The 27,022-nt window shown below is 39.9% G+C and overlaps 1 protein-coding gene across 1 annotated transcript in view; it reads right to left on the reverse strand.

The window, feature by feature from the left end:
• Nucleotides 1-725: 725 nt before the first annotated feature.
• Nucleotides 726-27,022, reverse strand: part of LOC109068969 (lysyl oxidase homolog 4) — a 34,928-nt gene continuing 8,631 nt past the window's right edge. Inside the window, exons 5-15 of the mRNA XM_042766927.1 lie at nt 23,673-23,711; nt 23,385-23,595; nt 23,130-23,310; nt 21,100-21,254; nt 19,465-19,632; nt 17,497-17,659; nt 16,246-16,489; nt 13,686-13,801; nt 12,505-12,641; nt 2,583-2,694; nt 726-1,802 (exon numbers count right to left, since the gene is read on the reverse strand). Of these exons, the coding sequence (XP_042622861.1) occupies nt 1,732-1,802; nt 2,583-2,694; nt 12,505-12,641; nt 13,686-13,801; nt 16,246-16,489; nt 17,497-17,659; nt 19,465-19,632; nt 21,100-21,254; nt 23,130-23,310; nt 23,385-23,595; nt 23,673-23,711 (1,597 nt within the window). The 3' untranslated portion in view covers nt 726-1,731. The remainder of the gene's footprint in view (nt 1,803-2,582; nt 2,695-12,504; nt 12,642-13,685; nt 13,802-16,245; nt 16,490-17,496; nt 17,660-19,464; nt 19,633-21,099; nt 21,255-23,129; nt 23,311-23,384; nt 23,596-23,672; nt 23,712-27,022) is intronic.

A 27,022-nucleotide genomic window follows, 5' to 3' on the forward strand; every position in this document is an offset into this window, starting at 1 on the left:
TTCACTTGTGATTTGTTTCTTTGTTCATGAGAGTATTTGATGACCGTGTCAGTGTTTTATGAGCTAACAGACTGATTCAGAGATCAGAGAACTTTAATCAGTTTAGAGCTGAACAACAGCAGAGTTTATGTTTGGATGGAGATGATATAAACCCAGGGTTTCTGTGGGTCTTAAAGTTTTTTTTTTTTTTTTTTTTTTTTTTTTTTTTTACTTCGAATGTCTTAAATCAGAGCAGAAAGTGTTACATTCATAACGTTGTGGCATTAAATGTTGCATGCACTCAGTATTTCTGTTGTGTTCGCGTAAAAATATCTGAACAACCTTCAATCAAGACATTTACAGGAGATACATTTATCTTGTTTTGTGAGAAACTGATCAAAATGAAGTTTATGATTAAAACAAGCACAAATATCTGTCACTGCTTCATTTTGATCAGTTTCTCATCTAACAAGACTTCATGTCTCGTGTTATTTTGTTTCTCCAGTAAATGTATCTTGGTTTAATCTTTAGACCGTTGCACTGGAGTTTGTGACTTGGTTTTATCAGGTTTAACGAAGGTAAATATAAGACCATCAGCCTGGTCATATTTTTGTGTATATGTGGTTTTATGTGATTTTTTTTTTTGGGGTGTGCATGTAAAGTGTAATAGTTGTCAACGTAAGTCATTCTTTCTTGTTATCATGACTCTCTGGGTTCGTACAGTATGACAGCTCAGAGTTCTTATGTTTGACTCGAGACGTTTATTTTTCAAGTATTGAAGCACAATCTGTAAAACCGTTTCTCTTCACAGAGAGATCAAACATTTCTTACACAGATTCTGCTGCTCCGTCTGAGCCAGTAATAATTATAATAAAGTATAATAATATTCAAGACTAAATGAGCCACTAAAATCAGCACCGGTGGCCAGAGAAATAAACATCAGAATCATTAGAAAAGTCAGGATCGTGTGTTTGATGAAAACAGCTGCAGACGAGCTTCTCAACCTTTCTGACTTAAAGCCCCCTTCATCCAGCACTCAACAATAACTATGACAGAGGCCTTTTCATTAACAGAAACTGAGGTATCAAAATATTTAATCAAAAATTAATTTTGTGATTCCAAAAGTTTCAAAAACTACTTCTTTGATAAAAGAAAATGTATTGAAGGGGGCAAACGATTTCAAATAGTTTTTTTGTGAAAAAAAAAAGAACTTTAAAGTTAGAAAGTATGATAAATTTTTTTTTTTTTTTAATTGAGAGTTCAACTAGTTTAATACCATTTTAAAAAAAATTAAAAAAGATAAATATATTTAATTGATTGAAGCACTTTTGAGTCGCTGGTTGAGAAGCGCTGATCTACAGATTTTAACATGAAAAACAATAAATATGTTTACTCTCCAACAGACCAAACTAACATAAAAAATTAAAATTTAAATAAAAATCATATGTTAACTACAATAACACCTTTTGAAAGAAAATTACTAAAAAAAACAAAAACAATGTTCCAATTTCATGACTGATTTTCAGTATTAGTGTTTATTCTGTGCTATAACGTGTTTTCCTGTGAGTCTGGACTGAGTGATGAAGATGAATCTTGGAGACATCTCAAACTCAGCAAGTTCTTCTGATCTTCTGCTTCATGAATACTGGCCCAACTGTCAATCATCACACTAGCCCCACCCCCTGCCCGTCAATCACGCAGACTCCGCCCAGCGAGGGTTGCGACGCGATCAGAGAAACGAGCGTCGCTTCATCAGAGGAAGTTGTTTGAGATCTGACGCTGGTGTTCAAACAGGTCCTCTGCCTCTGCGCTGTAAGCGTCTCCTAAAACAGACAGAAAACATCTCAGGGACTGCGAGAAAACACCACAGAGACGGCACATAACACTGAATTAAATCTTTTTCTTTGAAATTTATTAAAATAATAATAAAAAAAATCTGAAAGGAAATATTTAAAGTAGAAATTTCTAGCAAGTTTTACAAATAACTAAGAAACAGCAAGTAACATTGAATTAAACATGAAATTCTGAAGTAGACAGACTAAAAATGTATTTTCTTTTAACTTGTTTTATGAATTATATTTTTTTTTATTTTAATTGTATGCATTATTTAATTTATTGCAAAAAGTAAATGTTTTACCACAGGTGTCAAAAGCACCAAACATTTAAAAATTTTATTTTATTTTGCAAATAGTATATATTTATAATACTGGCCAGCAATATAAAATAGGTATCCTAGAAATAAATCCTTGTAAAACATACTCCAATAAGTTTTTTTTTTCTCTCTTTTAACACACACACATATATATATATTAATTATTTATTTTTATTATTAAAAATTATTGTTAAAAAATGTGAAAATGTTTTGAAATTTTCATGTAGGCCTATTTACTGTTTCTATTATTTAATTTTTAATTTTTTTTTTTTTTTGTGCAAACAGAACAGGTTTGTAGTAGATGCCTTAGAAAGAAAGTATTTTCTTGTAAACTGCACTCAAGCTTTAAAGTAGTTTTCAGATTGTCGTGTGGATCTGGAGCTGCAGACGCTTGTGTCTGAAGTGTGTGTGTGTGTGTGTGTGTGTGTGTGTGTGTGTGTGTGTGTCTCACCGTTGTGGCAGCCGTACAGATAGACACGTGCTCCGTCGTAGCGGCAGCGGCAGCGCATCACGTTATTCTGGAAATCAGACTCGGCCATATCCAGCGACGGATTCACCTCCACCTGCACACACACACACACACACACACACACACACACACACACACACACAGCAGTGAGTCTCCATCTGAACTAAAGCACATCTCATGACTGTGTGTGTGTTTGTGTGTGTGTGTGTGTGTGTGTGTGTGTGTGAGTGCGTGTGTGTGTGTGTGAGGGAGTGAGTGAGTGTGTTTGTGTGTGTGAGTCAATGTTTTTGTGTGAGTGAGTGTGCGTGAGGAAGTGTATGTGTGTGTGTGTGTGTGTGTGTATGTGTGAGTGAGTGAGTGTGTGTTTTTGTGTGCGTGAGTGTGTGTGAGGGAGTGTATGTTTTTGTGTGAGTGAGTGTGTGTGAGGGAGTGTATGTTTTTGTGTGAGGGAGTGTATGTTTTTGTGTGAGTGAGTGTGTGTGAGGGAGTGTATGTTTTTGTGTGCGTGAGTGTGTGTGAGGGAGTGTATGTTTTTGTGTGAGTGAGTGTGTGTGAGGGAGTGTATGTTTTGTGTGAGTGAGTGTGTGTGAGGGAGTGTATGTTTTTGTGTGAGTGAGTGTGTGTGAGGGAGTGTATGTTTTTGTGTGAGTGAGTGTGTGTGAGGGAGTGTATGTTTTTTGTGTGAGTGAGTGTGTGTGAGGGAGTGTATGTTTTTGTGTGAGTGAGTGTGTGTGAGGGAGTGTATGTTTTTGTGTGCGTGAGTGTGTGTGAGGGAGTGTATGTTTTTGTGTGAGTGAGTGTGTGTGAGGGAGTGTATGTGTGTGTGTGTGTGTGTGTGTGTGTGTATGTGTGAGTGAGTGAGTGTGTGTTTTTGTGTGAGTGAGTGTGTGTGAGGGAGTGTATGTGTGTGAGTGTGTGTATGTGTGTGTGTGATGTTCTGAGCTGATCTCAGATCAGATTCAGGCTTTATTTGTCATCTGATTGTTGAATCACGGCCAGGATCTCAGAAAAACTCTGTGATCGAGTCGAAGCACGAAGAGATTCAGACAGAGAACAAACCTTTAAAATGAAGAGCCAAAAATCAAACCGGATTGAGGGCCGTGGGCAAAAAAATTAAACGTTGCATTATATCCAACTATATTTTATTTAAATATATTAAATGAATTTTTTATAACTAAAACAAAAAAAAAAATTAGTCACATTTTTAAATCAAATTGTAAATATTTTTTTTATGTATTTATCAAAAGTTTTATTTTTGCATTGAAATGTAAAAAACAATATAAATGAAACTGATTAAAAATCATTTAAACATTTCAAAATCTTTTTTTTATTATTATTTACAAATGTTATAAATGTAACAGATTTTAATATAATATGTTTTGATTTTTGGCTTCTTGTATTAAAAGGTTTTTTTGGCACCTCTGGTAAAGGGGAATATAAAAACAATGTGAAATGCAAACACACTTAAATAATCACATGAATTACATAAATATGAAGCCACTTCAATAAAGAAAAGGACTTGTTTTTATAGGCTTAACAGGGATAAAATCTGATATTCATAAACATCTCTGATCCTTCCTGAGCCAAAATCCTAAGATTTTTCTCTCTCTCCGAGTTTCTTTTCTCTCCCATTTTTTCTGTCTTCATAAACTGTTTTATTTCTCTTCAGTAACATGAGAGAGAGTCCAGGTACAGTAACACGAGAGAGAGAGTCCGGGTACAGTAACACGAGAGAGAGAGAGAGTCCGGGTACAGTAACGAGAGAGAGAGAGTCCGGGTACAGTAACGAGAGAGAGAGTCCGGGTACAGTAACACGAGAGAGAGAGAGAGTCCGGGTACAGTAACACGAGAGAGAGAGTCCGGGTACAGTAACACGAGAGAGAGAGAGAGTCCGGGTACAGTAACACGAGAGAGAGAGAGAGTCCGGGTACAGTAACACGAGAGAGAGAGTCCGGGTACAGTAACGAGAGAGAGAGAGAGAGAGTCCGGGTACAGTAACACGAGAGAGAGAGAGTCCGGGTACAGTAACGAGAGAGAGAGTCCGGGTACAGTAACACGAGAGAGAGAGAGAGAGTCCGGGTACAGTAACACGAGAGAGAGAGTCCGGGTACAGTAACGAGAGAGAGAGAGAGTCCGGGTACAGTAACACGAGAGAGAGAGAGTCCGGGTACAGTAACGAGAGAGAGAGTCCGGGTACAGTAACACGAGAGAGAGAGAGTCCGGGTACAGTAACGAGAGAGAGAGAGAGAGTCCGGGTACAGTAACACGAGAGAGAGAGTCCGGGTACAGTAACGAGAGAGAGAGTCCAGGTACAGTAACGAGAGAGAGAGTCCGGGTACAGTAACGAGAGAGAGAGTCCGGGTACAGTAACGAGAGAGAGAGAGAGAGTCCGGGTACAGTAACGAGAGAGAGAGAGTCCGGGTACAGTAACACGAGAGAGAGAGACAGTCCGGGTACAGTAACGAGAGAGAGAGAGTCCGGGTACAGTAACACGAGAGAGAGAGAGTCCGGGTACAGTAACACGAGAGAGAGAGTCCGGGTACAGTAACACGAGAGAGAGAGTCCGGGTACAGTAACGAGAGAGAGAGAGAGTCCGGGTACAGTAAACACGAGAGAGAGAGAGAGTCCGGGTACAGTAACACGAGAGAGAGAGTCCGGGTACAGTAACACGAGAGAGAGAGTCCGGGTACAGTAACGAGAGAGAGAGAGAGAGAGTCCGGGTACAGTAACACGAGAGAGAGAGTCCGGGTACAGTAACGAGAGAGAGAGAGTCCGGGTACAGTAACACGAGAGAGAGAGAGTCCGGGGTACAGTAACACGAGAGAGAGAGTCCGGGTACAGTAACACGAGAGAGAGTCCGGGTACAGTAACGAGAGAGAGAGAGAGAGAGAGTCCGGGTACAGTAACACGAGAGAGAGAGTCCGGGTACAGTAACGAGAGAGAGAGTCCGGGTACAGTAACAAGAGAGAGAGTCCGGGTACAGTAACGAGAGAGAGAGTCCGGGTACAGTAACACGAGAGAGAGAGTCCGGGTACAGTAACGAGAGAGAGAGTCCGGGTACAGTAACACGAGAGAGAGAGAGTCCGGGTACAGTAACACGAGAGAGAGAGAGTCCGGGTACAGTACCGAGAGAGTCCGGGTACAGTAACGAGAGAGAGAGAGAGTCCAGGTACAGTAACGAGAGAGAGAGTCCGGGTACAGTAACGAGAGAGAGAGTCCGGGTACAGTAGCGAGAGAGAGAGAGTCCGGGTACAGTAACACGAGAGAGAGAGTCCGGGTACAGTAACACGAGAGAGAGAGTCCGGGTACAGTAACACGAGAGAGAGAGAGTCCGGGTACAGTAACACGAGAGAGAGAGTCCGGGTACAGTAACACGAGAGAGAGAGAGTCCGGGTACAGTAACACGAGAGAGAGAGTCCGGGTACAGTAACACGAGAGAGAGAGTCCGGGTACAGTAACACGAGAGAGAGAGTCCAGGTACAGTAACACGAGAGAGAGAGTCCGGGTAGAGTAACACGAGAGAGAGAGTCCGGGTAGAGTAACACGAGAGAGAGAGTCCGGGTACAGTAACACGAGAGAGAGAGTCCGGGTAGAGTAACACGAGAGAGAGAGTCCGGGTACAGTAACGAGAGAGAGAGTCCGGGTACAGTAACACGAGAGAGAGAGTCCGGGTACAGTAACGAGAGAGAGAGTCCGGGTACAGTAACGAGAGAGAGAGTCCGGGTAGAGTAATACGAGAGAGAGAGTCCGGGTACAGTAACACGAGAGAGAGAGTCCGGGTAGAGTAACACGAGAGAGAGAGTCCGGGTAGAGTAACACGAGAGAGAGTCCGGGTACAGTAACGAGAGAGAGAGTCCGGGTACAGTAACACGAGAGAGAGAGTCCGGGTACAGTAACGAGAGAGAGAGTCCGGGTACAGTAACACGAGAGAGAGTCCGGGTACAGTAACGAGAGAGAGAGAGAGAGAGTCCGGGTACAGTAACACGAGAGAGAGAGTCCGGGTACAGTAACATGAGAGAGAGAGTCCGGGTACAGTAACACGAGAGAGAGTCCGGGTACAGTAACACGAGAGAGAGAGAGAGAGTCCGGGTACAGTAACACGAGAGAGAGAGTCTGGGTACAGTAACATGAGAGAGTGAGTCCGGGTACAGTAACACGAGAGAGAGAGTCCGGGTACAGTAACTCGAGAGAGAGTCCGGGTACAGTAACATGAGAGAGAGAGTCCGGGTACAGTAACATGAGAGAGAGAGTCCGGGTACAGTAACACGAGAGAGAGAGTCCGGGTACAGTAACACGAGACGAGAGAGAGAGTCCGGGTACAGTAACACGAGAGAGAGAGTCCAGGTACAGTAACACGAGAGAGAGAGTCCGGGTACAGTAACACGAGAGAGAGAGAGTCCGGGTACAGTAACTCGAGAGAGAGTCCGGGTACAGTAACATGAGAGAGAGAGTCCGGGTACAGTAACATGAGAGAGAGAGTCCGGGTACAGTAACACGAGAGAGAGAGTCCGGGTACAGTAACACGAGAGAGAGAGTCCGGGTACAGTAACACGAGAGAGAGAGTCCGGGTACAGTAACACGAGAGAGAGAGGCCGGGTACAGTAACACGAGAGAGAGAGAGAGAGAGTCCGGGTACAGTAACATGAGAGAGAGAGTCCGGGTACAGTAACATGAGAGAGAGAGTCCGGGTACAGTAACACGAGAGAGAGTCCGGGTACAGTAACATGAGAGAGAGAGTCCGGGTACAGTAACATGAGAGAGAGAGTCCGGGTACAGTAACACGAGAGAGAGAGTCCGGGTACAGTAACACGAGAGAGAGAGAGTCCGGGTACAGTAACACGAGAGAGAGAGTCCGGGTACAGTAACACGAGAGAGAGAGTCCGGGTACAGTAACACGAGAGAGAGAGTCCGGGTAGAGTAACACGAGAGAGAGAGTCCGGGTACAGTAACACGAGAGAGAGAGTCCGGGTACAGTAACACGAGAGAGAGAGAGAGAGAGTCCGGGTACAGTAACATGAGAGAGTGAGTCCGGGTACAGTAACACGAGAGAGAGAGTCCGGGTACAGTAACACGAGAGAGAGAGAGTCGGGGTACAGTAACACGACACGAGAGAGAGTCCGGGTACAGTAACATGAGAGAGAGAGTCCGGGTACAGTAACACGAGAGAGAGAGTCCGGGTACAGTAACACGAGAGAGAGAGAGTCCGGGTAGAGTAACACGAGAGAGAGAGTCCGGGTACAGTAACACGAGAGAGAGAGTCCGGGTACAGTAACACGAGAGAGAGTCCGGGGTACAGTAACATGAGAGAGAGAGAGTCCGGGTACAGTAACACGAGAGAGAGAGAGAGTCCGGGTACAGTAACACACGAGAGAGAGAGTCCGGGTAGAGTAACAAGAGAGAGAGAGTCCGGGTACAGTAACACGAGAGAGAGAGTCCGGGTACAGTAACACGAGAGAGAGAGACGTCCGGGTACAGTAACGAGAGAGAGAGAGTCCGGGTACAGTAACACGAGAGAGAGAGTCCGGGTACAGTAACACGAGAGAGAGAGTCCGGGTACAGTAAAACACGAGAGAGAGAGTCCGGGTACAGTAACGAGAGAGAGAGAGTCCGGGTACAGTAACACGAGAGAGAGAGTCCGGGTACAGTAACACGAGAGAGAGAGTCCGGGTACAGTAACGAGAGAGAGAGAGTCCGGGTACAGTAACACGAGAGAGAGAGTCCGGGTACAGTAACACAAGAGAGAGAGAGTCCGGGTACAGTAACACGAGAGAGAGAGTCCGGGTACAGTAACACGAGAGAGAGAGTCCGGGTACAGTAACACGAGAGAGAGAGTCCGGGTACAGTAACACGAGAGAGAGAGTCCGGGTACAGTAACACGAGAGAGAGAGTCCGGGTACAGTAGCGCTGTTTCCTGCGTGCTGACAGCGGCGCCTGCATGCTAATGTGAGCTAGACATCATTTTTATTCTCTCTCATGTTTGAGAAAATATCAGAGAGAAAAGGTTTTTAAGAGAGAGAAAAAAATTTGCAGAAAGAAAAAAACAGAAAAAAGTTCTGGAAAACAGAAAAAAACTGAAAAAAGTTCTGGAAAACAGAAAAAAACTGAAAAACTGATAAAAGCTTTTTAAAAAGAGAAACCGGTTCTTGAAAAAATAAATAAAGTTGGATACAGAAATGTTTTAAAAAAGAGAAAAAAGTTTTTGAAAAAGAAAAGATTTTGAAGAGAGAAAAATGTTTTTTGAAGAGAAAAATTATTGAAAAGAACTGTTTAAATTTCTGGTGCATTCTGTTGTTGATGTCATGGAGTGGTACTCATGTAACACATAACTGTTCATTTCTGTAACTGCTGTTCTCTTACAGTTAGGAACTGAAGTGTAGACTCAATTTGTAGAATTATATAAAAAACAGATGACTGAAATAAAACATCTTGTTCAGGTTTGATTCTACAGTCATACTGTAACGGTTGATTTTTTCAGTACAAGAAAATGCTAAACTTTGACAAAGTAATTTTTATTGTTTTAATTGTGATTTCAGAACATGTTGATATGAATCTAACTGAAAAAATCTTGAGGTAAGATATCTTTTAGTTAGCATACAGTGGAGCTCTGCAGCCATCTAGTGGTACAAGTGATCAGGTTTTATTTTTAAAACTCCTTTTCCCAAAAAATGGGCAAAAATACACTAAACCATGTCAAATCATCCATGATGAAGCAAAGTTAGAAATGTGGGTCTTTATAAAGTGAATTTTAGACTTTTGTTTCACACTAACATATAAACAAGATATTATTATATTTTATTTATTATTATTTGTAGATCTAGAAAGTGTTTACCTCCCTACAAAGTCTCATGCAATTTGGACAAAGAGAACATTTTATTTTTATTTTAGCAAACGTCATTTGTGGGTCAAAAAGACTCTGAAGACCGCATAAGAGTTAAAAGACAGTTTGTATAAACATCAAAAAACTGTTAGATCTTAAAAGTATCTTTTAAATATGATCTATAATAACTCCCATAAGCCTCGTGTTCTGTTCAGCACTATTAATGAAAACTCCCCAATCTACCTGCCTCCAGTCCTCAGCCGCGAGGTGTGAAAACTTTTGACTTTTTTTTATTGACAAGAACAATCTGAGTTCGTATCCCGTGCATCTTTGCGAGAGATTCTTGGTAAGATGAAACTATCTTCTTGTAGCCAGGACAGTATTCCTCCTCAAATTCTAAAAAAGGCTTTTGAAACTATTGGATGCAAAATTCAATCAATTTAAAGAGCAGTCTTGCCTCTGGAGTGGTACCTCAGTCGTTTAAACATGCAGTCGTGGAGCCAGTGGTCAAAACCATCGTTTGGATTCACTAACTGTATTTGTAACTCATTTTTAAATGTACACCGTCTCCATGAGGTATTTCACTCCGGTGTGTGTGTGTGTGTGAGAGAGAGAGAGAGTGTGTGTGTGCGTGTGTGTGTGTGTGAGAGAGAGAGAGAGTGTGTGTGTGTGTACTGAGATCATTCTTCACAGACGGCATTATATACAATTTTAAAATAGTATTTCTTGAATTTTTCATAATAATAAACGTAAACTTTTTTATTTCCACTTTTAAAACTTTTTTCACCCAAGCAATAATCTTAAGAAGCGCCTTCTTTAAAAACAGACCGGACTTCAGCATCACAGCTTCATCACAGTTTAACGTGCAAATCTCATTTTCAGGTCTGTGCTCAAAAACAGGTTAGAAATAGATCAGAACTGTTCCACAAATACTATTTACTACCATTATATCCCCTAAAAATACACAATATTAAACGAAAAACATTATCCAGCTGAAATATAATAAATTCATTTTGTTGAAATCAAATATTTGACACATGAACAACATCATACACAAAAGGTTCCTGCAGGTCTTACAGTCTTGAAATGTCTTCATTTATCCTTAAGAACGTTTTAAATCAGAGCAGAAAGTCTTACATTTCTAAAATGATGGATGCATCTCTTCCTCTGCGTTTCGTCTTGTTTTCCAATACAAATATCAATCATATTTCAATAAAGATGTTTATTTCACATGCAAAAGTCTTGAAAAATTTTATAAAATTAAATGAGTTTACACTTAGAACAACAACGAATATTTGTCAGTGAGTTATCAAAACTTCCCTTTAAATTAAGGTGACTTTTTTGCCATACGGCAGATATTAGCTCTTGTCTTAATCACAAATCACTTCAAACAAGACTTTGTATTTCATGTCATTCTGTATCTCCAGTAAATCTCTTTATTTAAGACTCTTCTGCACTGGAAAACAAGACTAGTGTCTGGGAGCAGAGCGTTGCAGTGCATTTTTGTAAAATGAATTAATTATGAATATCTGTTGGAAGATGTATTTTCAAACTCTGATGTTAATACAGTTCACTGTGTTTCTCTCCAGACATTTACAGAACATATTTGTGTTTTTATTCATTTGTTCCTCAAATCTGATTTACTTGGTCTTTAAAAAGGTCTTAACGTTACCTTCATAAAACCTGCAGAATCTATGTTTCCTTACACGTTAAACTAAATATTCATCTTGTTGCAGACACCACTGGCACACTGTCCTCGTCTCATGGGTCTCATCGTTAAACAGCTCCAGAGAAACGTCTTTAAAGCAGGTAGTAAAACACCCAGAGAGCCAGTGGTAACAATGAAGCACCTGCACTGACCACACTCTGACCACACTCTGACCACACTCTTACCACACTCCTAACTCATGACACCACTGAGAGAACTGTATTATGGAGCGGCAGCAGGAGACACTACCACACGAAAGTCTGGAAATAGGTCCCAGACTAGATCTTCATCGCACCAGGATCATAATTACTAAGAAAAGACCTAGTCATTTTTCACCCGGATGCCTCTCCATCTCCACTGTTTAACCCCCCCCACCATGTATTTGTCATCTAAGGAGCAATCAGAACAGGAGATGAACATCACAGCTCCTGCCCCCTTACTAAAGCTTTCACATTTACGAAGAAAAAACCATACAAAAACCAAAATTATCCATGAATCTACACCAAAAAAAAAAAAAACCTCTTAAACCCAAATTAACATCTTTTTCTCCTCTCCACCCTATCATTTAGGCTGTTTGGGGCTCCTGTGTTTAGCCTCTTAACCCAAACATGCTCCCTATATAGCCGTTGTCTGGTCGTCCATCTCTTATTGTGCTCCAACCCTTGTTGACCCCATGTCTCCCGAAATGTTTAATCAGAGGCCTCCCGGTCCTTCCAGTAGACCCAGATCACATAGTATATCTGTGTTGACACAAACGTGTTCTAATGGCATTTCCCGTTTGACTCATATATTGTTTGGCTCACCGAATCACATAAATGCAATTCTCGGTGGCCAACCCGATCAAGGCCTCCTGTCTCCCCCAGATTATTAAAGTCTGTGGCCCCCTTGCCCCTCCCTAACCTTTCCCTGATCACCGGAAGTGTACTAATAAACCCCTAAGATTTGTATTTCACCTGACAACACAGTAACGCCCCTCTCCTGTAAAGCTCTAAACAGAACCCGTTTATCCTCGTAAAATCCTCGTCTCTTGTATAAACCCTACTGAACTGAACAATACCCCGAAAGTGTGGCGGGGATGATAGCTATGGTGATGCAGTAATGCATGGGTGTCCGTATCCTTAAAAAGGACTTTAACGTCCAACTTCCCCGAGGTCACAAACCCCAGCCCCTTCTATACTGTTGTGTCCAAGAAATCCACCGCTTTTACCTCGATGGAGGAATGGTGAGAATTCCCAGTGTGACAATGGGATGCCATGCTTCCTCAATCAAGTTCTCCACTTGCCACCTCGGCAACCCCTTATGATAGTTACTGAGGGTTAGGGTGACCTCTGACCTGGAAGATGGTTAGGGTTAGGGTTAGGGTGGGCGTGACCTCTGACCTGGAAGATGTAGTCCCCGGGCCGCACGTCGGTGATGTCCACCCACTGGCAGTCGATGTCGTGGCGGTACGTATCCCAGCAGCCCACAGTGATGCCCTGATCGCCCATGTTATAGCAGGCGTAGCGTTTAGTCAGGCCTGTTACCGTGGAGACCAAGCAGAACGAGACGCTGTTTAACATGAAACACTGGAGTGGTTTTACAGGATTCCTGTACTGTACTGTTATTCATCACACTCCAGCGTAAATCACACTAAATACATGAACTTCAAAAATCTGTATTTTACTCATTATTACGGGAGTTCTAAGTGGCCACGACTTTTAATTTTCTCGTGATATTGACACACAACAGGGGGCGCTATAGACTGATGCAGAGCTGTATACTGCAATTCATTACTGACATTTAATTAACTTATAAATGTTAAATGCTTTAATAAATATGATAATTTTGCTTGAAATTGTGTCTTTTATCATTACGTTATTACTGCTGCACGACAGTTTCTCAATTACAACAAGATATTTGTAATGTACATCTTTCTTATTTTTAATCTTTATTGTTAATAAATGTGATTTGCATATGTGAATGATTTAGTTCAGTGATGTTCTACAGTGTTGTAGCCGAATGTTTTGTATTTTCTACATTTCTTTGTAGGCTAGCGCACACACACACACAAACACACACACACACACACACACACACACACACACACACACACACACACACACACACACAACAGCATCCCAAGCTTGTAAAACACATGATATCAGCCTTTCCTACATGACTAATACAAATCACAAACAAATTATTATAATACATCTTCTTGTGTGTACATAGTGTGATTACTAATAATGTGTATACTGAGTTTGGTCTTTTATAAACACTCTGAATTAATGTATTAAGCCAGGTTTAGTGTTTTAGAATGTCCCGGTCAAGGCTGCGTTTGTTACTATAGCAACAGTAGACTCAAAACATTGTGTTTTAAAAATCCAACATTGTTCAAAGAGACACTTTTGTTATGTCAAGATCACGAGAAAATTAAGCTGTGATAATGAGAAAACAAGAAACAAAATAATGATAATAATGCATGGCGACTTAGAACTAATTCTAGGTTTTGAAAAGTACGATCAGCTCATTATTATCCAATTATTATGCAGAAAATATTTTGTGATAAAAGAAAATGCACCTTCAGGGCAGTATGTGTCCTCCAGACAGAAGCTGGCCTTGTGACCCTCCGCGACCTTTGTGCCGTTCAGGGTCAGGAGGTCATAGTGCGTGAACACCTCGATGCTGTGGTAGTGCCTGTAAGAGACGAGCAGCACGGTACAGTCACGCTGTCAATCACTACCATCATGTGACACAGTCATGGCCTCTGATTGGCTGCTGGTCAGCTGCTGGAGCGAGAGACGACCAATCAGACACCAGCACAAACACGACTACATCACAATGATAGAAAACATACAAACGGACTTTATTTCAGCTAGATTCCACCGCAACATTTATCTTCATTCAGGTGAAGCATTAACATAACTAATACATAAAAATTATATAGACATTTTTAAAAACAAAGATTTTTTTTTTTTTTACTTTTAATAAGTGGTTATTTTGTTGTATTTTAAATTATTTAGTCCTTTGACACTTTTATGGTTTAATTAATTTAAGTGTTTTGCCTTGATTGTTTTATTGTAAAATTAGTTATTTAATCCAATTTTACATTTTTGATTTAATCAGTTTTAATAATTGTATAAATTTGATATTTTTTTCAATTATTTATTCTAATCTGACATTTTATTAATTTTGAAAAGTTTTGTATTTTTATTTATTTTAAAAATATATTTATTCTAATTTAATATTTATTATTTAATTCATTTTTATAACTAATAATTTGATGAATTAGTCGATTTATTCTAAAATGATATTTGTATGATTTAACTGTTAGCAAGCGTTGTTTTGATTGTTTCATTTTAAAATAATTTATTCTAATTTGTCATTTTTATTATTTAATTAATTTTAGTAAGTATTTTATTTTAAATAACTTCATCACTAATAAAGTGATAAATCTGTCACAAAAGATCATCATTGAAAACAGACATGAAAGAACTCAGCTCAGCATGTGTGTGATGTTTTCTGTCCAAATGCGTTTTCTTTTGCATCTTCTTGTGCTTAAACAGACAAATACACCATGCTGATTTGAACATTAAAGTGGTTTTAAAATTTTAAAGCACAAGACGACGCGAAAGAACTCAATTTAGCACTCGCACGCTGTTTCGTGCGCACAGAAAGTCGCATCTCAGACAACGCGAGGACACAGAATTAAGTTCTCTTTCGCATCTTATTGTGTTTGATGTACAGACAAAATTCGGTCAAAAATAGCTGTCTTGGTGAGTATCCTCGAAAACACTTGATAATGTCTTAAGTGAACATAAACAGTCGAGAAAGCAGTCTGATGTGTATTATTATACTGCATCCATGCATTGAGTCTTAAAGTGACAGCAGCCTAATTTAGCATCTTTACCAGTGTCCCTAATGTTAGAAAATCAGTCAGTGCTCTAGACTGAATACACTTTTTAGCTTTAACGAGGAATAATCTATCTATCTGTATAATCTAATTTATACACTGATGACTATGCAGTTTTATTTTACATTTGATTATTCAGTTTCTGTACCTGAACACCTACAAACCTAAAAAAACTGAAAGCAGTGTTTAATTTGTATATTTGATCTATTTATGTATTTATTTATTTGTGCTGCTTGTAATTTGTTTATTAGTACTTATTTTATTGACTCTTCACTTGTCTTTAATACTGCTTGAACTTTATATGCTAGGCTTTTAGTTTGGCTGTTTTATTGAAACTGGAATCAAGAATTGTACATTTTAACTGGCAAGTTACTAAATAGTTGCAAAATATAACAGAAAACGAATAGAATATTAAAAGAATTAAGAAAAATTAAGAAATAAAAAAACCTAACAACTGCCATAAACTTATGATATTAAAACTATATAAATAGAGATGAGATAAATTTAAAGCATTAAAAAAAACACACTCACACACGCTCACCCATATGCACTCGCACTCACACACACACACACACACACACACACACACACGCTCATGCACTCTCATGCATTCTCTCACACACACACACACACGCATTGCACTCTCTCTCACACACACGCTCACACACTCACACACACACACACACACACACACACACACACACCACACACTCGTCACTCACCATCGCACACACACGCACTCACACACACACACACCACACACACACACAGCGACGCTCACGCACTCTCATGCATTCTCTCACACACACACACACACGCATTGCACTCTCTGCATTCCACACACACGCACACCACACAATGCACACACACGCTCACACACTCACACACACACACACACACACACACTCACACACACGCTCACGCACATGCACTCGCACTCACACACACACACTCTCACACACACACGCTGACGCACATGCACTCGCACTCTCACACACACACACACACACACACACACACACACACACACTCTCACACACACACACACACATGCTCATGCACTCTCATGCATTCTCTCACACACACACACGCACTCGCACTCTCTCACACACACACGCTCACACACTCTCTCTCATACACACGCACTCTCTCATGCACACCCGCTCTTTCACACACTCACACACTCTCTCAAGCTCACACACACTTTCATGCACACACACACACTCACCGGTGGCACTGGTGCCAGGTCCAGGACTCTCGTGAGGCTCGCGGTCTGAAGTCGGCTCGTCCGAGGTTCATGATGCGTGAGGAGAAGCGCAGCAGCCGCCGGTGACCGTAGGGCCAGGTCATGCGCGCGGCGGAGGACGACAGACAGTTCTCCTCGTGAGCGCAGGTCAGCAGGCGCAGCGGACGATCCTCCAGATACGCAGACTCCTGCACCAGCTGCGCGTCGATCACCAGATCCGGAGCCGCTGAGGACACACACAACACACACTCATCACATACACACAAGAGCAACAGATTCCACAGCTGCATGAATGTCCAACATACTGCAGCAAATCACTTTAATCAAAATATTATATTAAACTGAGACTTTCTGGTCAGCTAAATCCCTACTTTAAGTCACTTTGAGATTTTAAGTTTAATATTTCAATTTAATCAACAGATTTGCACGTTCATGGGTAATGATGATATGACACACAAGGAAACTGATCAAATATAACACCTTTTTTAGTAAGGGTTTTCATTTTGTTTTTATTTTAAAAATATTTACTTTATTTTAAAATTATTTATATTAATTTGACATTTTTATAAATAAACAATTTTTGTAAGCATTTTGTGCATTAATTTTCAAATTATTTTATTTTCACATTTTATTAAATTTTTTGTAAGTACTTTACTATGTTTTATTTTTAAAAAATTATTTGTTTGACATTTGTATAATTTAATTCATTTTAGTATTTTATTTGGAATGTTTTATTTTAAAATTATTTATTTTAATTTGATATTTTTGTGATTTCATTATTTTTTTGTGTTTTATTTTAAAAGTTTATTTATTTACATTTACTTACATTTGATATTTTTGTCAAAACATTTTTAGTATTTTATTTAATTTTTTTAGTAAGTGATTTATTTTAAAAATATTTATGTTAATTTGAAATCTGTATGACTGAGTTAATATTTTAGTAAATGTTTTATTTTGATAATTTAAAAAAATATGTACTTATTTATTTTAATTTGAAATGTATTTAATTCATTTCAGTAAGTTTTTTTTATTATTTTTAAATGATGTATTATTTTGTTACATTTAAATATATTATATTATAATCAATATGATATGATATGAAGTCCTGGAGACTGATGTCATATCCTGTTACTCAATCATATTGCAGGTTTGAAGTCTAGCGTCTGAGAGTGTGTGTATATGTATATGTGTTCAGGTGTGAGTGTGTGTGTGTGTGTTGAGGTGTGCTCGTACCGTCCGCACAGGTGACTCCGGCGGCTCTGGCTCCGCCCCCTCGTGGGCAGTACACCTGTCCGTTCCTGCTGCACTGCTGGATGGAGTTCTCGGTGCCGATGCAGTGTGTTCCGCTCAGAAGCACGTCCTCGGACCCGGAGCTGCTGGGCCAGTACCAGGTCTCCTGCGGGACGGACCGAACGCGAGACTGAATCCACAGGAATCCTCCCAGAGTCTAATAACGGCCGCTATTACAGCTAACTCATGCACATTATCAAATACTTTCCACGTTCCTCTCCACCGTCTATTTAGCGAGAGCCACTTTTAAACAGGCTTTAATAAGAGTGCAAATGTGCTCTGGTCCAGCGGCTCTATTCTGGGTTTGTTTTTTCTCTGGTTTCCTGCTCTTTCCCTGAATCTGTGCAGGGCTGTAATTACCTCTGCATGGGAAACAACAGCCCTGGAAACAAAAGCCCTGCGGGTGCAAACAGTGACAGTGAAACACATTCAGCTCTCCATTACTGAATAAACTGACACTGAATGAGCAGCTTGACATGATCACGTACTGCTGTGTCTGATTTCAGTGTGTGATTATTCAGTAGTCGCTCATAAGGGTCTCTTCAAGCACAATAACAGTTGAGCTGAGAGAGTCTGTGCTAATAAACAAGCGTTTCACAAAAGCGGCCTGTGCATAAAAAACATATGCACTCAATTGAGTTGGATCGGTTTTCTTTCTTTATCAGATACGAATTTGCATAAACTACGATGGAAACACATTTACCGAATAAATTCCACATTGCGCATCTGACTTTACCTCATAACTGTGTTTATTAGTGCGTTTCATCTGCAGCAAGTCATTTATTATGTTGGAAAAAAAAAACACATGTTTGTTTCCCCGGATGCAGCAACTTTAATTTTTACTCTTAATACCTTGCGCCAGTTTCCAAGAAAGTCACGATTTTATTCTCTTGAACACATGGGATGGAGGTTGGGATTTATTCACAAATGTTTTATGCGATATTCAAATTTTTCATAGCTAAATTAGCAGCTTTGGATGGAAACATAGCTACTGACGGCCAGTGTTGGAAAAATGTAATACATTACAATGTTGCGTTACTCCCTAAAAAAAGTAACTAATTACGTTACTTAGTTACTTTTTATGGAAAGTAATGCGTTACGTTACTTTTGCGTTACTTTTTAAAACTGGGCTGGGCTTGTTTGTTTTTAATATAAAAAGTTCTATTTTTGGCAAATGTAAAAGCCCTTTCACAACAAAAGTGAAATGAATACGTCTCAGGCTGAAGGGAATGTAAATTCACGTCTGTACAGTAGAACGCAGAATAAGAAAGAAACACTCGTCAGCAATGAAAAAAGAACAGATGCTAGTTTGGGTAATTTTTGCATATTAATAGGGTTAAATCAGCTCATTGAAGGTCAGCAGCCAAGACACTGGTTAATAAAATGGGATTAAATACATAAAGGATATCTGTGTTATTTAACATATTTAATAATTGCAGGTTTGCGTCATTGCGTTTTTATTCATTTTGAGGAATACTGAATCTGTTTTTGTGTAAGTGTGATGAGTAAATACATGTTCATATTTAGAACTACAGTAACCATTGTATTTGTTTACACATTACACACAACGCCTCTGCACTATTACATACAGCAGGAGAGCTGCTCGTCAATAAATGGGAAAACAAAGAAACTGGCGTTACTTATTTGAAGAAGTAACTCAGATATTTTACTGTTAATTAAAAAGTAATGCATTACTTTGCTAGTTATGTGAAAAAAGTAATTGATTACGTAACTCAAGTTATACCCCCAACACTGCTGACGGCATGCAAATGTTCAGTCAAATTTAAATATTTTTCCCACCAAACGTTCTTCTTGTGGACATTCTGGTGCAGCAGCATGATAAAGTAAGTGAACGCTCCTCCATCATGAGATCTTGATGCACAGATGCAGTACAGAGTTAACGTCACGCACCTGATGGGCTCTGGAAGCGAAGCCGAAGCCGAGCTGTCGACACACCACCATGGCTTCATTAATGCCCCAGTTCTCACTGCAGACGGAGCCCCAGCGCTGCTGACCGTTCACCTCCATCAGCACCTCCACCCGGCCCTCCGCCGCCTGCCGCCCCCCCGCCAGACGCACCTGAGCATTACAGGACACACCGCAGCCCGAGGGTCACTCGTCAGGTCAACTATCACTGCTTCATGTCTGCTCAAACTATAACTAACTACAGTACTGTGACAGAGAGAAAATATAGCTGGGGCCAAGCACTACCAGAGAGACAATGAGGAGCATAGCAGGGAACACCAGAACGACGGCAAAAAGACATCTACAGATGATTTAAGGCAAAACTGTTGAAAAATCATTAATACAATACAATTAATAATTACTTTTGACCAATAGGTGGCAGCGTGACAAACTTGATGGTCACAATGACACACTCAGTGTTTCAATATGGTAAAGTGTTCGGCATCACGCCATAAACATAAACAGTTTGACATATATTAGTACAAAATCCATAACATTTTTGCCATCATGATCTGAATCAAATTTGGTGAAAATTTGTTTGAAAAAGGAGGTTTTTAAAGAAAATCTAAATGGCAGACAGGACATTTAATAATTGGTATCGTTGTTCTTGGTATGATCCAAGGAATCTAACTCCTGACCATCAGGTGGCGTAATGTCGAAACTGTGCAGGTATGGATGTCATAACACGCACCAGGTTTGGTCAGAATATGTTGAAGTGTTGCACAGATACAGCCTCATGTCCTCTTTGACGTCCTCTTCATTGAATTTGTTCTTGTGTTATTCAAGAACATTTTAACTAATCAGCTTGAATTTCGTACATTTTTGTCAGCATGATGAGAAGGTGATCTGAATCTAATTTGGTGAAAATCAGACAAACAGTCTACGAGAAGTTATAAGTTTTCAAAGAAAATAAAAACTCCTTTTTAGAGACATTACAATGGGGTGCTTTGTGAATAAAATATTTTAATATAAGAAGTAACAAAGTCTACACTTTATTCCTCCAAATTTCAAGCAGACAGGATAGCAATTTTGGACGATTATAGCATAATTGGTATCGATGTTCTTAGCTTGATCTAAGGGTTCTATCTCCTGTCCACTAGGTGGTGCTGTGCTGAAACTGGGCAGGTGTCCTCAGGTCATGGTTATCATAACACACACCAACTTTGGTCTGAATATGTTAAAGTGTTGCAGAGATACAGCAACAAACACTATGGTGTGCTCTTCATCAAATTCGTTTGTGTGTTATTCAAGAATGCTTTGACTAATCTGAATGGTTTGACTTACTTGTTTTCTGCATGATCTGAAGGTGATCTGGTTTGATTTGTGTGTCAAAAAGCAAAGAATTTAAAGAATTTTGTTTCTAGTCCGTACGGTTCTTGGAATAACATAAGAGCAACTTTGGACAGTTGGTGGCGCTAGAGAGTTTGAGTTAGAGACTCCAAATTTGCTATGATAAATGTGCATACGGTCCTCTATCTGTGTGCCAAATTTTACAACTTTTTACCATCCGCTTCTACAGGCTGCCAATGACTCAAGAGCGGAAGATTACTCTACTGTTACAGTAAGTGTCTATGAACGTACCTTCGCGCTCAGGCCGGTGTTGGGGACGTTGCAGCGGACAGATGCATCCTGGGAGTGTTTGCATGAGTAACGCGGCACCTCCTGGAAGCGGCACTGTGTGATGGAGCTCTCCCGGCCCGAACACTGCACCACGTTCATGTGGATCGGACCCGTACCTGCACAAACACAAACACACGTTCCACGAGCTGACGTCTGGACACCACAATAGTGGTAATAGTCATTAGTGCGTTGTGTTTGGCAGAAAACTGCAACTGCCCTGATTGCAAGATAAATGGGGACATGTGTGATGTGGACGCTGGGTTCAGTAAATTACAATGAAAGTGTTTAATAGATGGAAATAGCAGCAGACGGGATGGAGAGACACGTGCATACGGATGGGACTCCCTGTAATTTGTGCACGGTTGATTTATGAAGTCACCAGCAGACATGTCTCTTATTCTCCTCATCACCACTGAAGAACAGACGGACAGCGTATAATTCAGAACATTAACCCTGAAAATAGAGGCATTCAAACACCAGGGCAAAACCCCAAACATGAGACCATGGAACAAATGCACATTTATAGGACAGCGTGTTGGGAAGACTCCTCATAATGCTGATGTACTGTTGTGATGTGCTTGATCAGCAGTGAACATTCAGAGCCTTTGTGTTCCACAACGTCTGAATAACTCAGTCTCCAGACTGGTTTATGCTGGTTAGTCCTGGACTAGCAGGTGGACCAACATTACACCAAACATACGTGTCAATAAGCCTAGTCTCTGACAATTATTATTATGATTTTATAGTCATTTTGATATATAATCACAATTTTATGGCTAAATTGTGCAGGGTGGTAAGCAGGGCTTGAAAGCGAAAAAAAAAAAAAATTCAATTGGTTCACTCCAAGCAGAAATGATATTTTAAGGCTTCTGTTCCTGCGTTCCTCTGATATTATTACCGTTCTGAAACCAGTTCGGGTGGAAGAAATACCAGTTAATAACGTTATTTTTTAAAAACAATTTTCTTTGCCTATAATTTGCCTAATAATAATAATAATAATAATAATAACAAAAAGTACAGTGTTTTCTTTAAAAAAGAGAGAACTGGTAACGTTAGCCAATAACCCACTGCGCTTAGTCACAGCCAATACAGCCTCATCTTTTCTAGATTTTGGCCAAATGTAGGCTACTAAACATCTATCAACACTTTAAAGACATTAAAGTATTTTTAAGATAATAATTAAGATAATAATAATTAAAACTGTAAAGCTTTGCAAAGTAAAGAAAACTACTCTCTGCTGTTTGGTTTTCCTTTCCGAAAACTTTGGAACGTGTCACAATGAACCGTAATTTAGCACATTTTTTATTTTGTTTCGTTAATCTGTCAATATGATTTAAGTGAAATATATTAAGTGTATATGCCTATATTCCTCTTTATGTAAGCCTATAGTTTTTCTGTTTTCTCCATTCACAGAAGTTTTTCACATATTCACATTCACATATTTTTATGGTAATAATGTAATCATTATTATTATTAGATTTATTGCAGGGAGTTAATTAGAAATGTATTCTTTTGTTTAATATTTTTACTTAATATAATAATGCTGATATACAGTCATTACATTTTGTTTTGGACGAATTGTGCCAAAAGGATTTGGAATATTTATTTATTTTTTGTTGTATTTTTATGTAATAATAAAAGTAATAAACAGATTTTTAAAAAATAAAATAATAACAATATTTTGGCCAATTATATTTGTGCAGGGTTAGGAATATTTACTATTTTGTTTAATAATTTTATTTAGTAATAGTTTGCAATTAGATTTTTTCCCAAAACCGTGCAGCACAAACTACAGTGTTCTCACAGGAGCATGAAGACTGAACTAAACATTCCCATCGCGGCGTCTGACCGGCGTCTGTGTGAGTGTTTCATGTTTTCTGTTTAGACTGGCTGAGAAACTCAAACTCAGCACCCATCAGTCACTGGGAAAGAGGAAATAGCACTGAGCTCGTATCAGCTCTGAATCTTTTACCATGCGGAGGTGACATTACCTTGACCCATGAGCGCTCCTCGCGGGGCCTCTCTGGCCGAGCCGAAGCCCAGCTCTCTGCACACCACGCTGGCCGCTGTCAGGTCCCACCGATGGTCACACACGGTCCCCCACTTACCCTCGCGGAGCACCTCCACCCGGCCCTCGCCCAGCCGCGCACCGGCCTTCAGACGCACCGCCGCCTGCGGGAGCACACAGACACGTGAGCCGCGTCACCGGAGCCAGGGCTCACAGCTGGACCTTGTGCAGCACTCACGTTCAGAGGGGGAGGAGCCTGCGGCCGTCTGGAGGCGGAGCTTCTGGAGAACTGAGCGCCGGGAACACAGCGCACCACCGCGTGCATCCCTCCGGAGCACGGGACGTCGTGCCGCGGGACGGAGAGCTGCGCTCGACACTGCGCCAGAGACACCTCCGAACCCGAACACTGAACCCGCTCGACCCAGAACGCCTTCTTACGGGCCGCAGACCTGCAGACACACACACATCACTCTGAGAGTCCCTTCATACAGCCAGCACTGACAACAAACAGATAATAAAGCCGTACCTTGTGGCTGGATCCTCCATCTTTGAGTCCCACAGTTTCCTGAAACAACACAAATAGGACTGGACTAAATAAACAGGTTTAGCATGAGTGACAGAGCTTGTTTATGTGTGTAATGATTGTAAAGCGCTTTGGGTGTACAGCAATACACAATAAAGCACTATATAAATGCCTCGTTCATTCATTCATCTCAGACACGTCTGTGGTCACAGTTATTGGCCCCTTGGCAAAAAAAAAAAAAAAAATCACAAAAATAATTTATTTCCTAATGAGGTCCCACCCCCACGTTCAATAGTTTTACTTCAATGAAAGATTAGATTTTTGTGAATTTTTTTAATGAAAGATCAAAAGGATAAACAATGCAGATTTATTTTTACAGCCTTCTTTGCTCATATTTACCAAGGGGGCCAATAACTCTGACCGTGACTGTATATATGCATAGCATCGCCAGCGAGCAGTAGATGGTAAATAAACTCTATGGAAACACTCCGGGACGTTCTGCTGGGTTTGTGGTCAGCAGACGTTCACACACAGATCTCCATGTTCTCAAAGCTGAGCCAAAACCACTCATGCTTGTGTTTCCCGTCCATATATCAGCATGAAAACACACCGAAACGCGCCCGTGTGTATTCAGGTCTAGAAAATCTGAAACACAGCAGCGTCTGAGCATCAGCTAAATAAACCTCACAGACAGAACGAGACTCAAGAACAGCACAAACCCACCAACAATCATGTAGTTTAGAGAGGAAAGGATTGTAAGTTTGATTCCCAGGGAAAGCAAGAACTGATTAAAGCAAAAGTGTACTCTGAATGCAGTGCAAGTCACTTGAGAAATGCTAGGGATTATTTATAGTAAGACTCCAATCAGGAATTTTATACATTTATTCAGGGCTGGAATTTAATTTTTGAAAATGAATTCCCCTCTTAGGTGACTCTTGTGTGCATTTTTCAACAACAACAACCAAAAAATTATATCTATCTATATATATATATATATATATATATACACATACATACACACACACACACACACACACCTCACCTAAATGTTTGATCATGCACTGTATTTTTGTTTTTACAATCGTGTAATTGTTGCACGATAGCTTACACACAGCACAAGCCTGCTTTGTGGCTGCAATAGTTCCTGTATCAAATGAAGGCCCGCCTTCTGAAATACGAGATGTGTTGTGATTGGTCAGCTGGACAGAGACTGAGACGAGACCAAACCTCTCACAGTATCGGTTCTTTCACAGACCGCTGATCAATCATCCCAGAGAGATTATCAGCCGATCAATCAGAGCACCCTACCAAATACATGCATGTAAATGCATTCAGGTGAGCTGACACCGGATTGGCTGATACGTCTATGGGGGCGGGGTTTAGGAGAGGATTGACGTCTAATAGGGGATGCAGTCGTGATGATGTATCTTTTATAGTTCCACAGAGGAAACCCAACAGGATTTTTTCACTGGCTTTTGAATGGCTGCAGCAAATAATGTTTTGTTCATTATAATAATTATAACACAATCTACACTATCACATGACTTCAACGTCTGCAACACTCTTTCAATATTTATATAGAATATGAGTTTAAATATAACAAACTAATAGCTTGCTAGAGCACGATTATAAACACAAAGAGACTAGTGAGTAAATGAGTTCATCTGTTTGGTTTGATGTCCCTCTGCAGTCCCACACCTGACAGCAAGTAAAGGCTTTAAAAACCACACGCAGATATTACTGATGTATTTTATGTCTTAAGGGTGTAGAGTTTAGTATGCTATGACAATCCCTACCAATATCCAGCAACTACCAAATTATCCATATCAATAATTTTGATCACAGTTAAATATGTGTGCTGTGTGTAACACTGTTGTGGTAATTTCGACTGCATGTGAAATAGGTCACACCTTTGATGTGTTACAGAGAAGTTACAGAGATACACTACAAAACATCTAACACACGTGTGGAGTAAGAACATACAAGAGCTGAAGTGTTTAAACACACGAGTTCAGATGAAGTGATGAAGTTTACTCTCTTTAATTACATGTTGTTCTGCTGTTTTGTGTTCATCTGCTCTTTTTACTTTGACTATCACTCTATATAAACTAATACAATCACACACAACAATCATTTCTATAATATTTATTACAATATACACTGATAAACTGAATATTGACCAATTCTATGAGACACTGGATGCTTTCGGATGATTTCTATTGAACTGCAGCTCAAACTATTTCAAATATAGTGAATTAAGCTACAAACTCCATCATAAAGCACAATGTGTGCATCGAACATGTATTGTGAGCTGCAGCTCGTCATATTAATGATTCTCTAGTTAACAGTGAACCGCTTTCCTCCTGAACATGTTCATAGATTTGTGTTGGATGTTATCTTATGAGTTTTTATTTTGAAACATCACACTTTTTTCCTCTTGTTTCAGTTAATGTCATAAAACTATCGAGCTGAGCCAGTAGTAGTGCTGACAGTGTCGTGTAAACATGACTGAAGACGAGAAAAGAAGAACTGACGAACCGATTCAATTAAGTGAGTCATTTACGCTGGAACCGATTCAATTGATTCAAACACGGGACTTCGAACATTCGGTTCAAGCGATTCACTAAAAAAAAAAAAAGAGCCATTCATTTTCCAATTTAGACATCACTTGTAATGATTTCAAAAAGCATTTATAGTGATGGTGAAACTGAGCTTTTCCAAACACTGAATCAGTTAAACCATTGCGTCACAAAATGATTCACTGTTTCGAAGCGCTCCAATCAGATCACGAATCATTTGATTTGGTCGGAACTCAGGCATGCGGATCGCGAATCATTTAATCTGATATTTTCTTTTTTTATTATTATTATTAAACAGTACAACACATCAAACCATTAAGGCAGAACAGTAATAATAATAAAAAAAAAAGGGAAACAACACAAATACAAATCCCTTAAGAAAATTAACCATGGAATGTTTTTTGTTTGTTTGTTTGTGTAACCACAGTTTTACTACAAATGCCATGGTTACACTGGTTAGTGTAGCAAAATTATGGTTACTTTGTGGTTTCCATTTTTGTTGTTGTTGTTCACTTTAAGAGACACACAGGATGAATACAGAGATGCAGTTTACACAGAACTCTGGACAGTTTCCATGTACTCGGAATAAAGAGACCAGATGAACATGAATAGATCTGATCTGAGTGTCTCTGTGTGCTTCACTGACAAACAAACAAATGAATCTTTCTCAGAAGAGATAAAAACAGCGACTCTCTTCAGTGTCTGACTTCTATTATAATTATGTCCATAAACTTCCAGTGAAATTTAGAGTATGTCTTGTTTGAGCTCTTCATA

This window comes from Cyprinus carpio, chromosome A11 (genome assembly GCF_018340385.1).
Source record: "Cyprinus carpio isolate SPL01 chromosome A11, ASM1834038v1, whole genome shotgun sequence".
Lineage (NCBI taxonomy): Eukaryota > Metazoa > Chordata > Actinopteri > Cypriniformes > Cyprinidae > Cyprinus > Cyprinus carpio.